The sequence below is a fragment of the Callithrix jacchus genome, chromosome 4, assembly GCF_049354715.1.
Source record: "Callithrix jacchus isolate 240 chromosome 4, calJac240_pri, whole genome shotgun sequence".
Classification (NCBI taxonomy): Eukaryota; Metazoa; Chordata; class Mammalia; order Primates; family Cebidae; genus Callithrix; species Callithrix jacchus.
This window is the reverse complement of record NC_133505.1, coordinates 122,593,514-122,608,737: the sequence shown is the minus strand read 5'-3', so window position 1 is coordinate 122,608,737 and position 15,224 is coordinate 122,593,514. Positions and strand designations below refer to the sequence as shown.

Here is a 15,224-nt window from a genome sequence, read left to right as displayed (position 1 = left end):
AGTATGATGAATGAGTGCACAGGCTCTCCAGTCAGATTACCTCATTCGAATTGTGGCTCCACCACTTGCTGTGTGATCCTGGATAAACCACTTCATTTCTCATTGCCTCAATTCCTTCTGAGGCAAAGTGAAGTGGAGGTCATAATATCACCTCACAGGGTCTTTGTGAAAATTAAATGAGATACACATTTAAGTGCATACAAGTATATGGCATATAGAAAACACTAAATGAATGTAAGCAATTATGAACCAGAAACTATATCATTCTGAAAAAGAAGCTGCTGGTCAAGGGTGTAACAATAGGGGATATTTCACAGATTTTCCCATCTTTACTGTACACTTTAATAAAGTCATTCCTGTTTGACTGTATTAATTTATGTTTGAACTTCCATTAAACATCTTATCTCCTTGCAAATAAAAATTACCTCATAAATTTTCATGTCATTTTCTATGGATATTTTTCCATAGAATCATAAGTCACTGATGTATCTTTTTCTGTGTAGTAAGGTTTATTGCCAATTTCCAGTAGAACAGACTTTACTGTATACAAAATATATATTATTCAAATGTGCAAAAAATGTAAAATATAATTTATAGCTACTGTTATATATCCACCCACCTCAAAATGAAACACAGGGATAGTCATACTATTCATTTTGGTAAAAATCTTTAAAAATTTTTATTTAAATTTAAAGTTTCACTTAAATAAGATTCATTAAAACATTCTATGAGATAGTAACCGGGCTATACTATCGCAGATGCTACAGAAGCTGCTATGAGGTCATCGTTATCGATCTTGGATGAAAATGACCTTAATAAAACAACCAAGAAGGTTAAAAAGCAGAGGATAAATAACTATAGTCATTTGTTGCATAACATTTTGGTCAAAGACGAATATACATGTGTGGGAACATAAAATTATAATACTCTATTTTTACTGTATAATTCCTATGTTTAGATACACAAATACTTACTATTATATTACAAGTGCCTACAATATTCAGTACAGTAACATGCTGTTCAGGTTTGTAGCCTAGGAGCAACATGATACACTATTTAGTTTAATTGTGTAGTAGGCTATTGCAGCTAGGTTTGATAGATGTACTATATGGTGTTTCCATAATGACAAAATCCCTGTTATTAAGTGATAGGTGACTGTACTAAGTTGTATGGTATATATCATAAGGGCTATACAGAAATTCAGAGGACTGTCAAAATGGCAAAGTAATTAAGGAAGGAGGTAAAGTAATTAAGATGGGAGGAGGCAATTTGCCAATTAATATTAATATATATGTGACCATGGGGATGTTAACTTCTCTGTGCTTGCTGTGTCTTTGTTTATGAAATGTAATGTATTTAAAATGCATAGTACAATCTACATGAACTGAGTTTTAAAGAATGGTCAGGTGGTTATGAGTGAAAAACGATTCAGGTGGCAGGACTAATAAAAGCTAGAGATGAGGATGCTTTGAGTCGTAGAGATACAAATCTTTAAAAAATTTTGGCATACACGAAAAGAAAAAGAAGTTCACATGTAATTTTAAAATTTTATATAAACTTATATAATAGCAACCTTCCTTTCTCCTCATGCATGGAAAAGTAACTTTCATTCAGTATTCACTGCTTCTCTTCATCTTGGCTCAGGTTATAATGGAAAATAGTTACTACTTCAACAGTGCAAAGATTCTTTGGAAAAGAAACAGAACACTGCCAATAACTCAGAGTCGCAAAGTCAAGTACAGCACACTTGTACTTGGTATAGTATAGCCCGGTTTACTTGTTTACAAAGACGATACATCAATAGATTGATTTAACCTCACAAACACAAAAAGAGCGTTTATTAAGACAAAGAGGAAAGAGAGAAAAATAATTGCTCTCCATTGTGTGAGTCTTGCTGGCATGTTTTGTATGAAATAACTGATTAGCTGGCAGGCAGTAAAGAGTTCATTCTTGACACATTGTCCTTGGGTAGGCTGATTAGGCAAGGCAGTCTGTTTATCTGTATTGTCTGCCAGTGACCTTTCATCAGTACTTTATTCTTAGTTGAACCAGAACTATATTACTTTCCTCATGAGAAGTCTCAGGATGCTGCATTTCTCTAAATCCTTTTTTCTCTAAATCTGTACTTCCTAGCCTGTATTTGAAAGTCATCATAATCTGGGGTGCTCAAAATGGAGTTTCTTTTACCAAGAGTTATAATCATAACTGTTTATTCAAATATAAATTTAAGACATTATGCGCAAAATTTAACTTTCCCTTTGGTCTTGTATTTTTCTAAGGATTAACACCATTATTTTCACACTCCAACAAACTAATATATAGTAGTGATAATCACTATCAAATGAGTTGTAAGAGCTAACTGACTCGAATAGACAATAACTAACCTTACTTTCAGAGTAAATATTTTAAGATACAATAGCATAGATGCCTTCACATAGCTGATTATTGCTCCTGTGCTGCAGCGAATTACCACATAAACACATTTTGCCAAAAATTTGCTGGCTTCATGCCCATAAGCATTATGAAGCAGGAACCACTTTTAGATTAAGACTGTGACCTGAGGAAAAGAATGTATAATGGGCATTCGTTTAGAAATTAAAATCTCCTGAGATAGTATTTCTTTCGGTAACGCTTAAAAGCCTAAATTTGGGCTCCTGTGCCAGTCACGTCTACATAAGGAAAAACATTTTATTACTCTTAGTTAAAGGAGGAAATACCGTCCGCTTGTTTTGTTGATGTTGGCCAAATTATATAAACTTTAAAATCTGTAAGACAAATCGAAATATTCCTTTATTATGTCTTGTTAGGATGAGAGAAGTTTTCCTTTCAGCTGCTCGTTAATTAAAAAAAAAAAAAACAAACACTAAACACAACAACACTTCTCTTTAAAAATCAAACTCTGCTTATCTAAATTCTTTGGTAATAGCCATGAATCCATACCTTAAATAAGGAAGGCCTGTGAGTTCGTGAATGCACTTTCCTACTCATGAATAGCCCTATGAACCGACTTGAATAAACAATAACTAACCCTTCTTATTTTAGTAAATATTTTCAGAAACAATAGCTTAGGTGCCTTAGAAATTCATTCAGAGGCTTAGAAATCCACATTAACACAGTTCTCACATGTTTGAGTCTGGTCTACATCCATTTACGGAAGTAAAGCTCCCCTTCCAGACTGATGAAATTCTTTCCGTGACAAGAAGACAAAGGAATACGATGGATTGATAAGCGCAGTCACTGGCGCAGAGTTCTCGCGCGATGTTAGGACGCTACCGCCCTGACATCACCGGTTACCATGGTAGCACCGCGGAGAGTAAAAGACCGGAGGCGCTAGACGTTTCCGGCAGAGCGCAGCCGCTGCGGAGAACGAGAGACGTTCCTTCTCCCGCTAGTCTGACTACTACCAAAATGAGCGGCCTGGATGGAGGCAACAAGCTCCCTCTTGTCCAAACCGGTGGCCTGTCTGCCCCAGACCATATCCCAGGAGATCCGGACCTAGACCAGTGCCAGGGGCTCCATGAAGAAACCGAGGCGACACAGGTGATGGCGGGTGGGGGCAGCTTAGAGACCGCTGCGGAGGGAGGTGCACCACGGGATCCGGGGGACTGTGGCCCCCTCCTCCGCTTCCCAGTTGCCGGGAGTCGCGGCGGTGCAGCGACCAAAGCCGGGCAGGAGGATGCACCACCTTCTACGAAAGGTCTGGAAGCAACCTCTGCCTCCGTGGCTGCTGACAACAGCCAGAAAAATGGCTGTCAGCTTGGAGAGCCCCGTGGCCCTGCTGGGCAGAAGGCTCTAGAAGCCTGTGGCACAGGGCGGTTGGGGTCTCGGATGATACCGGGGAAGAAGGCCAAGGAAGTGACGACTAAAAAGAGCGCCATCTCAGCAGCATTGGAAAAGGAGGGAGAAGCAGGGGCCGTGATGGAGGAAAAGAAGGCGGTGCAGAAGGAAAAAAGGGTGGCAGGAGGGGTGAAAGAGGAGACACGGCCCAGGGCCCCTAAGATCAATAACTGCATGGACTCGCTGGAGGCCATCGATCAAGAGTTGTCAAACGTAAATGCCCAGGCTGACAGGGCCTTCCTTCAGCTTGAGCGCAAGTTTGGCCGCATGCGAAGGCTCCACATGCAGCGCAGAAGTTTCATTATCCAAAATATCCCAGGTTTCTGGGTCACTGCCTTTCGAAACCACCCCCAGCTGTCACCTATGATCAGTGGCCAAGATGAAGACATGCTGAGGTACATGATCAATTTAGAGGTGGAGGAGCTTAAACACCCCAGAGCAGGCTGCAAATTCAAGTTCATTTTTCAGAGCAATCCCTACTTCCGAAATGAGGGGCTCGTCAAGGAATATGAGCGTAGATCCTCTGGCCGGGTGGTGTCTCTTTCCACTCCAATCCGCTGGCACCGAGGCCAAGACCCCCAGGCTCATATCCACAGAAACCGGGAAGGGAACACCATCCCTAGTTTCTTCAACTGGTTCTCAGACCACAGCCTTCTAGAATTCGACAGAATTGCAGAGATTATCAAAGGAGAAATATGGCCCAATCCCCTACAATACTACCTGATGGGTGAAGGGCCCCGCAGAGTAATTCGAGGCCCACCAAGGCAGCCAGTGGAGAGCTCCAGATCCTTCAGGTTCCAGTCTGGCTAATTTCCTGTGAGAAGGTTCTGCACAAGCTTCCTTACCACCTCCTCTTGGACCTATGCTTGGCCAACAGCATGCAGTCTTCCTTCTGCTTTCTCTTCATACTGTGGATTATCTTTTCCTTTGGTTCTTCTGAATCTTCAGTAATCAGTTGCAAGATTGTTGGCTTACCTGCCTATGCTATTCTTCCTCTGGGCCTTCATGCTTTTCTGCAATGTGTTAACATGTTTCAAGTGCATGGCCTTCTATGGCTTCGATGCCAAGCATATGATATTATAGATACACTGTACCATACTGCCTTTCTTTGCATGGCTTGGACCCTGTCTGTGACCATGGTCTTCTATTTAAGTGGTTGTGTACCACAAAGAATCTTGATACATCTTCATGAATAACTGACTGGGCTTCATACTTCATGCTGGCTATGTACCTGATGCCCATGTACTTATGGTAAGCTCTTTTGGTTTTACCACTGCAAGATGAAACTGATATCTTAACCTAGCCATCAACCCACATTGGACATTCCAGATTACCACCAACTGGATTCCAGCTGCCTTCCTGGACTTGTGCCATCCACCCTACTGGTTATCTGGTAGAACAAGCTGGTGGCTGGTGGGTGACTGCTAGGCATGAATGAGGTAATAGATGAAAAGTGTTCTATGTTACCACGTTGGTTTTCCTATACCTTTGGTTACTCCACATCATGACCAGTTACTGGTGAGTATGAAGCCCACCCCTACTTGATGTCACCTCCTGGTTGAACTTTGCTCTGGCCATTATTGTCTGCTTCATCAGGAACTATCTGTAGACTTAGTTCCCAGGGAGCACACAGGAACACCCCCTACCACCAGGATGGACAGTCATATGCGAGAGTGTCCATAGCAAGGCTGGAACACAGTCTCCTCCGGCTTCGTCTTTCTGACTTCTAGCCAACAAACCACCCTTAATCTGAGCAGCTTCTTTAGGCATTCCCTCTCTTCCCCACCTGCACCCACTCTGAACATGACAAAGTTGTCAGTTGGGGCACTGAGGAAGAGATATTTCTGGAATGTGAGAATTGTTATGCCTCTCTGTCTCTTTCTCTCTATCCCCCTCTTCCTCTCCTTCCTATCCCTTCTTCCCTTTTACTCTGAAGCAGTTTCAGCTGCTTATTAACGGAAAACAAAACTGGCAAAGCAGGCTTTTGTTTAATTTGCTCTCTTCTTGATTGTGTTCAGAGAGAAAAAGGTATGATTAAATGGACTCCGGATTTCTTACTGCCCTCATTCCTCCACCCCACGTCCTTTAGCAAGGTCTGAAAGTTTCAAAGGGAGCCATATAGGTTGTTTAGTTATAGGCAGTGTTCTTTTAGGCGGATTTTGACATCCTTATCTCTTTACACCATCCATTCTACCAAAACCTGTGTATTTCTTGAACTTTTAGTTTGAGAAGCTGGGGAGAGAGAGAAAGGCCTCACAGTGATGGGTTTAAGATAGGTCCTGAACAGGATTTAAGTGAAGGCAACCAAAACTTAGTTTCACTCCACTTTTCTAAAGTTGGAAATTCTTTTTTGGGCCTTGGACTGCTTGGAAATGACCCCAGGGTAGCATTTTGTAGGTCAGCCTTCTCCTTTGTACTACTTTGTTACTGCCCTGATGTCCCGTGGGTCTCCATCCTACTGCCTGGCTTTTATGGCCCTCATTTCTCAGCTTCTGCATTTCCTTCCCTGCTCGTAACAAATGAAGAAGCAGGCTGCAGCCTGCATTGTGGAAAGTCCTCAGCCTTCTTGTATGGGATAAGGGAATGTGTAGCATCTGTGTGGATTTTCAGGGACAAGTTCTAGTAGGTGAGACAGTGATGCTGTCAGGGCTGTCTTAGTTATGAGGATGTGTGGTGGTAAGGACCATCCACCATCACCTTTTTCCCCTTTGGTTTTGAAAGCCTTGCCCTAAGCTCCCTGAGGGTTTAGGAGGTCTGAACACACACAGTGGAAAGGTTAGTCTAGTTTGGGAAACTGAGTAAAAGTCCAGAAGCAGATATGAGCCTGCTGTGAAGTGGGTTTGGAAAGGCCCACAGGAAAGACCCTGCAGGATCAGGGGTGGGAGGGGAGGCCCCTGAGGTGCTCTCCAGGGAAGAGGGGCTGGGGTTTAAATAGTATGCTTGGAAGAGGGTTTTCCTCCAATTTTTCATAAGTCCTTGAATTCACAAGTAGATTTTTGTAAACAGAAATGTAACTCTGTATGTTTTCTCTCAATTATCCTATGAGTGACCTTTATATGTGCGGAAGATTAATGGTATATGCTCCTTATGTCATTGTTTTTGAGTAAAATCTATTTCCTTTCTCCATTTCAGCCTATGACAAAATTGATGTTTACAGGCCTGCTTTTTGCTTGTAATTGACAACAAGTGCAAAATACCAAATTTGTGTCCTGTGCAGTATAAAGACTTCAGTGAATATTCGTTAATATATTAGCTTGTTCTGCTCTCTGTTCATATATGGCTCTATTCTTAGAAATATAATTTGAATGTGATCTTTGAATAGTCTGAATATTTTATAAATTGTTGTTATGTCTTGTGAAAGTAACCTCAAAAAGAAAAATATAACTCTGTCGTCTTGATATTTCTTGCCCTAGTAATGTACTTGACCTTTATGTTCCTAAGCAGTGTAAGTACTAGTAGAATTTCTCTGTCAAACTCAATGATGATCATTAGTACTTTTGTCTTCTCACATGTGCTTGAAGGAAAAATAAAATGTCATTACTGTATTTCTTGTTTTCACCAAAAAATAAAAAATAAATAAAAAATTCTGTGTTGTCTAGGTTAATTTTAAGGTTGGGAAATCATTAAAGTTATCAAATGATACCGGTAACTATCATACTGAAAGTTAAAAAAAAAAGGCAATAGACATCAAACCTCCCAAGATTCTTCATTTGAAAATGGTAAATAAGGAGCCCAACTGCAACTGCATACTCATGAGCATTATTTTTTCTGTATAGCCAGTGCAGTTTTTGGTGGTAATTGAAACACTTATTTGGTATATATCTTAAATACTTAAATATATAAATTTATACATATAAGATATATACTATATATATTTAATATATATATAAAGATATATATCTTTATATTATAGTATAATATAGTATAATGTATAATATATATACTGTATTATAGTATGATATATATATATCTTAATATATATTAAATATATATATATTTAAGTATAGTATCACTTAAAATACTGTTTTCAGTGGAAAACTTATCTATGCACCATCCTTGTTCATTACATTTATATTAACTGTGCCTTCTGAGGTCTAATTTTCAGTGAGCTTAAGATAGGCCTTTGGAAGAATTATTGTGTATTCTGAGTGCTACTTACATTCTTTTCTTACACCAGTGTGTGGCTTTAAAGAGAATACCAAGAAAATAGGAAATAAAATGTCTACAAACAAGTGATATCAGGTGTCACAATTTCAATGAGCAGTAATGATAGTTCTGCTGTATAGCAGCGATTACATGAAGGTTTATTGGATAAATACCAATGCATTCTCTTTAGTAGAGAGGGCTTTATGGATGCTGCAAAATCTGTGAAAATGAATTGCCAAGTATTTGTAGCCATCTAAGCAAAAATTTGACATAAATGGCCCCAGATTTCTCATTTGAGTTAGAAAATTAATTAAACATACAGTTAAATAGATGCTGACTCTTGGTGTGATTATTACTTGCAATTTCTTGCTGAGTGAATATTTCTAGGGCTGGAGAATTTTAAGTATTAGAGAGCTAGGTTTTCTTTTGCAAGCTCTACATCCATCTTAATCCTATATTCCCCTAACAACATTCATTTTACCATTTCAATTAAGTGATTGATTTCTGCATTGTCAACCACCTGTTTCAAGCTTTATTATACCTTTTCTATGCCTGTTCTGGGCATAATCAGAAAATGTCCTTTTTCCTACACTTGATTTATTATCTGCATTAGTCTAACCAATAGCATTCACTCTAATAGGCTGGTGCCACATATTTGTTGCAGGTTAGCATGGTTTCCGTTCTGTTTAGTCTAATTAAATTAGTCATTAAATTACTCTATTAGGCATTTTATAGGTTTCATTTGCCAACCAATTGGTTCACTGATATATCCGTGCATAATTTCTTTTTTCTTCCTTAATTCTAGACCCTAATTCTTCATGTGGACCTCCAAACCAGTTAAGAGGTTATTATTTTAGTCTGCTTAGGCCATAATGCCCTGTGAGTAGTGGTGACACTGCATAATTTCCCTCATCCTCTCACAATCTCCTTGGACTTCCATTTCTGGGCATTCCGTTCAAGCCAGACACTTACAAACACTTCTTTGACCTTACTAGGATCTTCTCTCCATTTCTCCTGGTGCTAATGCTTTATCTCCAGTTAACTCAAGTGTCCTTCAGTGTTTTCATCATTAATGAAAACAAACAAAAAAACCCCTTACCTATATTTAAAATTATTGAGTTCCTGTCTTACAGAATCACTGTTTACGCCTTGGATATTTGATCTTGTTTCAGTGACATATTCCCTGGCTTCACAATCTCCTCAAAAGATCTGTGATATGTCAGGCACTTCCAAGTGCACTCTCATACTACTTTGAAAATCCTTGTAACACAAGTTTTATTATTTCCATTTAAATAGTTGAGTAAACAGAGGTCCAGAAAGTGAAATTAAATTAACTAAGACGCAAGTCTCAGACTCTTCAGTTTTCTGATCAAGCTAGCATATCTTCCACTCTATCACAACCAACTTAAATTTGGCATAAAAATGTTAACAAAAACCCTATTGACATGAGTATTCAGGCCTCAGTTGAAGGTTATGCTTAATCATTCATGAATGGCCTTTGAGAGGGGTACATTTTATCACTTGATTTAATACAGGACTCCATTCAGTTATGGATTAACATGAATTTACTTATGTCATCTTTATGTTTGCTACACCTGAATGAAATTGTTTGTTCCCTTCCTCAAAGGCATTGAACATTTAATGCACCAAAAGGACATTAAATGTTATACTCATGGAATTTAGCTGCTAAGAATTGTAAGGAACCACTGAAATTTCTGTTAAATTAAAAGAATATTTATTTTTTAATTCATTAAACTTGGTGATTGCTTTTAATACATTTAGATAGTAATTTATTCCTTTTCTTTATTAAACTTTGTTAAGCTTTAAACTTTGATCTTTACCAAGGAAATACCACTACCAAAGTACCAAAAAAGGTAAAAAAATAAAATAAAATAAACGTTTTCTGAAAGAGTCAGTCAACAGGTACATGGTATAAGAAACTGATTGTCAAGCAGTCTATGTATTTTTCCAGTTGTCATTGGAAGTAATGACCCAACTTCCCTACAGGCCCAGATATCCCATTTTCTACTAAGTTTACTCAAAGATGACTTTTCATTACTCCTTATCCATTTGGTTACTTCAGCAACAGTGAGAGAAATTTACCAAGTAGTTAAGGTGAACATTTAAACCAGAATATGAAGAAAGAGTAGGCCTGCTTACTGATCAATTTGGCTTCCACAAGGAACAGACCCATTATATGCTTTAGGACTCCTATTATTCTTGGATCTCTATTTTACTCTTCTAGTTAAGTTTTATATTACAGCTATCTATTTTAATATATTTGGCTAAATTATGAATTATTTAAGGATAGAGCCTGTGTCTTCACTTTTAATCTCTTATGTCCTAGCATGATACTATTGCTAAATTGAAGTATGGTTTTGGGCTGAGAATTTGCCCCAGTCTCGATTTAATATTGGAAGACATTATGTATCAAGTAATTAAAAGTGTGATTTTTGAAGATCAAACCTGGGTTCGTGTATGGTTCTGTCTCTTAGTAACAGTGTAACGTAGAGCAAGCATTGTATTTAATCTCTAAATTTCAATTTTCCCATCTGTACAATTTAATAGTTATACACATCTCACATAGTTGCTGTAGAGAGTAAACAAGATAATGTACATGAAGTAGCCTAGTGAGGAATCAGCACTCGTGACCACTATTTTACTATTATTTCTGAGGACAGTTCTAGAGACCAACAAGAGACACCTTTTTGAATTCATTCTATGTGGACTGGACCATGCCCAGGGATTTTCAAGGGTGGCAATAAGATGATACCATGTGAATTACTTGGTTTGCCCTCATGGCTGTAACAAAAACAGTCAAGTGTATTCCAGTCTTATACCAATCTAGAACCAACTCTCACGATAGTCTTCTTGTGCTCAAAGCCTGCAAAGATGTAAAGGACTGTTACTCCAAAAATGCAGATTTTAAAAAGCTATTCATGTATTTCTAACATTCAGTCAAGGTTATTGTATCCAGACAGGCAGTTTGACTTTCCATTTTATGCTGATTTGTTACAAAATAATTATGATAAATGTATTTTCATTCAAACTTTCACTAAAAGTGTGTGTGTGTGTATTGAAAGTTATTTTTGGCTATGAACATTGGTGGGGAAATAATACTTGATTTCAGTTTAGAGTTCAACAAACTCAGAAGTTGATTTTAGATTGCAACTCATGGTTCTGTTGAAATTTTTACTACCTCAATATTCCAAATACCAGATTCTGACAAAACATTTGGTCACTCAGCCATTCAGATCTTTCCTCTGATGATGGGATAAACAGTGGCCAGCAAAGAAAACCACAGCTCCCTTACATCTATTTTTAGGTGTCCTTTAGATCATGAATGTTTGCCTGTATGTGAATATTAAACATGTCTTCTGCTCATTTATATGATTTTCTTGCTTCATCAAACTTTTTTAATATTTTCAATTTTTATGGTGCCACATTTGGATGATTATTTTTAATCTTCATATTCAATCAGAAACACCGGCACTTTTTAGAAACAATGAAATAAAAATTCAACGAAAAAAAATTCATTAGAAGAAATACTGACTGCTAGAAAGGAAGGAAACGTAGAAATAAACTAAGCCTTTCCTTTTAAAAGATGGAAACAAGTGAAGCCGAATTTAGTGATAACTTGTTCAGGGTCTTTAGGTAGAATGATAAAGGGAAGACTAGAACTTTTGACAGCTGAATTCTGCCTCCAGGACCCCCGCCACTACTCAGTGGCCCCAAAAGTGCAATCAGTTTCTTATTTTCGAGTTCACATTTTTCATTATTGAGGTAGTTTATAAGCATTTAAAGATGTATTTTATTTGCCATTTACAGAATAAACATAGATAAGGAAAAATAGCTTTATTTTGAAATCAGTTATCTATTTAAAGCATACATGAGATAGCATCTTTCATTTAGTCCTAAGCTTGATTATTTATGCTCATTGTAATATTCCAATGACATTCTGGAAATAAATTTCAAGTATATCACCTATACTTATTGTTAAATATCAAACAAAGCTACTGTTAGGGAAAAATTTCAGTAATTTTTTTTTAACCTACCCTGAGATACTCATCCAACAGTATATCTGGGATTTATCTGAACATTTACAAATTTTAACAAAATTCTTTTCTTTCCATTGCATGCATCGATATGCTACATCCTCCACTATAATCCAGGTAAAATAATGACAGTGTTTGAAAACCAGATAGTGAAAATCAGTGTGTTTTCGAATACCGCCCAGGACAGACAGACAGAATAAAATTACAGCATAAACAGTAGCCAGGAACCTATACTACAAACATTATTTGGCTCAAAATATCTTGCAACAAATAGCTACTAATATGACTATACCTAGCACATAGAACAAAACAGGCCTGGATTGTAGTATACCTGTAAAACCCCTTAAAGCATTTTTTTCTCAAACTTTTTGTTCATTATTACCACCCTTTCCAACTACAGAAATCAAATTCAAATTAAATTAAATAGTTTTAACTACAGATTTCTTCCTAATGAGATAAATTAACACCAAGGAATAACGTTTTGTTGAATAGGATGATTTTGGAAGTCTACAATCCATATCTAAGATTTTTTTTCACCCCAAGAACCAATTTTTGTCCTCAGTTGAGAATGTAAGGCTTAAAATTGATTAAGTAAATTAAACAGCCTTTAACATTATTAGAAAAAAACCTACTGGGTAACAATGGAGGTTGAGATAGTTGACTTCTAGACCATCTCTGTTCCATACTTGCTGTATAAACAGAGAAGAAATCGTGTCTTTATATTTTCTTGTTTTGGAAAACACAGGAATAGCATAAAAACTCATAGCCTGGAAAAATCACTTAATCTCACTGGACTCAATGTTCTTGACTATTAATTGAAAGAACTGGTATAGATCAGTCGGTTTTCAATTCTGGCTGCACTTTCCTATGGCATACAAAAGATAACAATGCTCAGCTGTATTTACCCAGACCAATTAAGCCAGTATTTGGAGGATATGGTCTAGCCAGTGGGTTCTCAAACTATAAGGTAAATCAGAATCACCTGATGAGCTTGTTAAACCACATATTGGTAGGCCCCACTCTCAGAGTTTGCGATTCAGCAGGTTTTGGGTGGGGCCTGCAAATGTGCATTATCAAGTTCTCAGGTAATGCTATGCTATTAGTTTATGGACCACACTCTGAGAACCACTGGACTAGGCATATATGTAAGACTGAGTGTGTGTGTGTGTGTGTCCATCCCCAGGTGAATTCTAATCTCAAAACTATCATATAGAAAACATCAATAAGGTTCTAAGTTTTAGGATACTGAGATTTTAATATAATAAGTGTTGCTAGACATCAAGACAATTTATAGAAAGGAGATCTATGGACAAATATCAACTTCTTGGTCAATTTTCATTAAAAACTCGTTCCTTAAAGCCTTTTACAGAAATTTTTGAAAATTAACTTTTTTTAATCTGCATATATGGGTCTTCACTTCATTTTTCAGTAAAGACAACTTATTTGGTTATTAGTATGTCGTCACTTGATAAGGCCAATGGAGGGTTTGGATAGTAGCCAGCTGTTTTGGAATTGCTTGAAGAGAATCTTGTAAATTTGTAGTCCAGAGGTAATTCTGTAGAGAGGAAAAAAAAAAACAATTTTGATTATTGCACGGGTCTCTGAATGCCTTTCATAAACAAATCAAAACTTGATATTCACTGGTAATGAAAGCTATTTTTCAGAGTTGTAAAATTTTAATATTTCCCTTTTTTTTTGAGACAGAGTCTCACTTTGTCACCAGGTACCAGGCTGGAGTGCATCTCGGCTCACTGCAACCTCCGCCTCCCAGGTTCAAGCAATTCTCCTGTCTCAGCCTCCCGGGTAACTGGGACTACAGGCGCACATCACCATGCCCAGCTAATTTTTTTTATATTTTTAGTAGAGATGGGGTTTCACCATGTTGGCCAGGATGGTTTCCATCTCTTGACCATGTGATCCGCCCACCTTGGCCTCCCAAAGTGCTGGGATTACAGACTTGAGCCACCGCACCCGGCCAATTTTAATATTACTTTTACCCCCTTCAGTAGGTCTCTGTGTAGCTATTATTATATATAAGGTTAAAAATGTGTATAAACCAACCATGATTGTAATGTATATGGCTAATAAATACAAACTTTTACAACGGCTATAAAAATGGCTTCTAGGCATTTAAATGTGAATGAGATAACCATGTCTAACAGAATATCCATAAATAGAGAAACATTACATGAATATAAAAAGGTTTTAAGAGGCAAAGGGGAAGTACCAGGTTATTTTTCACTTCCTATCTCATTTAAAACAATTTAATTTTATTCTTTCTCCCATATCACAGAGAAGGTCTATCAAAGGTGACTTAGGATGAAGAGTTAGATATCTTTCCCTATTATAATAATGTTTAAGTCAAATCACATTTAGAGATATCTCAGATCATCCCCAGAGCTCTAACTAGTGAGTTTAATTTTAACACTCTCTGCTCAGAAGTTTATTCAAAAATATGAAGGCTTATCTGAATAAAAATTAAAAAGAAATCTCCCAGGCCCTACTTAAGAGTATCAAGTCACTGGTGAATGAGACCTAATAATCTTCTTCATAGTCTCAGGAACAGGGTTACTAAGAATAATCTTCAAAAGCTTAGTGAAATAATAATTTTAATACAACATGTCAACTTTCAATTTAAGGAAGAAGAATCTGAAGTTCAAAAAAATTAACTAGACTTCCAATTCTAACTTCAACTAGAAAATCTGGATAAAATATAAACATGAGACTGAAGTCACTGGAGAGCTAAAAAGGCAAGCAAGACTTGAGGAGACACAATTTCTGGGAAGGAGGAACCAGGGGAGACAGGAGCTAACACTCTGCCTCAGCTTTTTTCCTCTGGTGCTGGAATTCTGGCTGGGGGTAGGGGTCACTACAAGCAGCAGAAAAACCAGTAGAGATTTTGGCAGTCTTGCCAAAGACAAAAATTGAGGGCCTAGGAATCCACTGTAAAGGAAGGGTCAGAGAACCGGACTCTGCTGTGTTTTTCCTCAAACCCTTTGCCAAATGCTGAAGGAAACTTGGAAACTAAGAATCCAAGTGGAAAGCATATGCCTATATAAAGCAGAGTGGATGTTTTCTTTTTTAGGCAGTTTCTTGGTATTGTGAAAATGGGAGATTAAGTTCCGACCTGAGAGAGGAGAGGGGACTTTGTTGAGTATCTTAGACTGGCGATTATGTATTTCTGAA

The 15,224-nt window shown here is 37.5% G+C and overlaps 2 protein-coding genes across 8 annotated transcripts in view; one reads left to right on the top strand and one right to left on the bottom strand.

The window, feature by feature from the left end:
• Positions 1–3,345: 3,345 nt before the first annotated feature.
• Positions 3,346–7,216, top strand: TSPYL4 (TSPY like 4). Its single transcript, XM_008994942.4, has one exon. It carries the CDS (start codon positions 3,409–3,411, stop codon positions 4,645–4,647), a length of 1,239 nt encoding a protein of 412 aa, XP_008993190.3. The 5' UTR covers positions 3,346–3,408; the 3' UTR covers positions 4,648–7,216.
• Positions 7,217–11,770: 4,554 nt separating this feature from the next.
• NT5DC1 (5'-nucleotidase domain containing 1) overlaps positions 11,771–15,224 on the bottom strand; it is a 142,895-nt gene continuing 139,441 nt past the window's right edge. For all 7 annotated transcript variants that reach the window (XM_078369973.1, XM_078369974.1, XM_002746883.5 and 4 more), the window contains one exon: positions 11,771–13,593. In XM_078369973.1, coding sequence (XP_078226099.1) covers positions 13,489–13,593 — 105 coding nt within the window. In that variant the 3' untranslated portion in view covers positions 11,771–13,488. The remainder of the gene's footprint in view (positions 13,594–15,224) is intronic.

What these genes read in the sequence shown, in the direction of transcription:
- TSPYL4 (XM_008994942.4), top strand. Translation starts at nt 3,409, where the DNA reads ATGAGCGGCCTGGATGGAGGCAACAAGCTCCCTCTTGTCCAAACCGGT.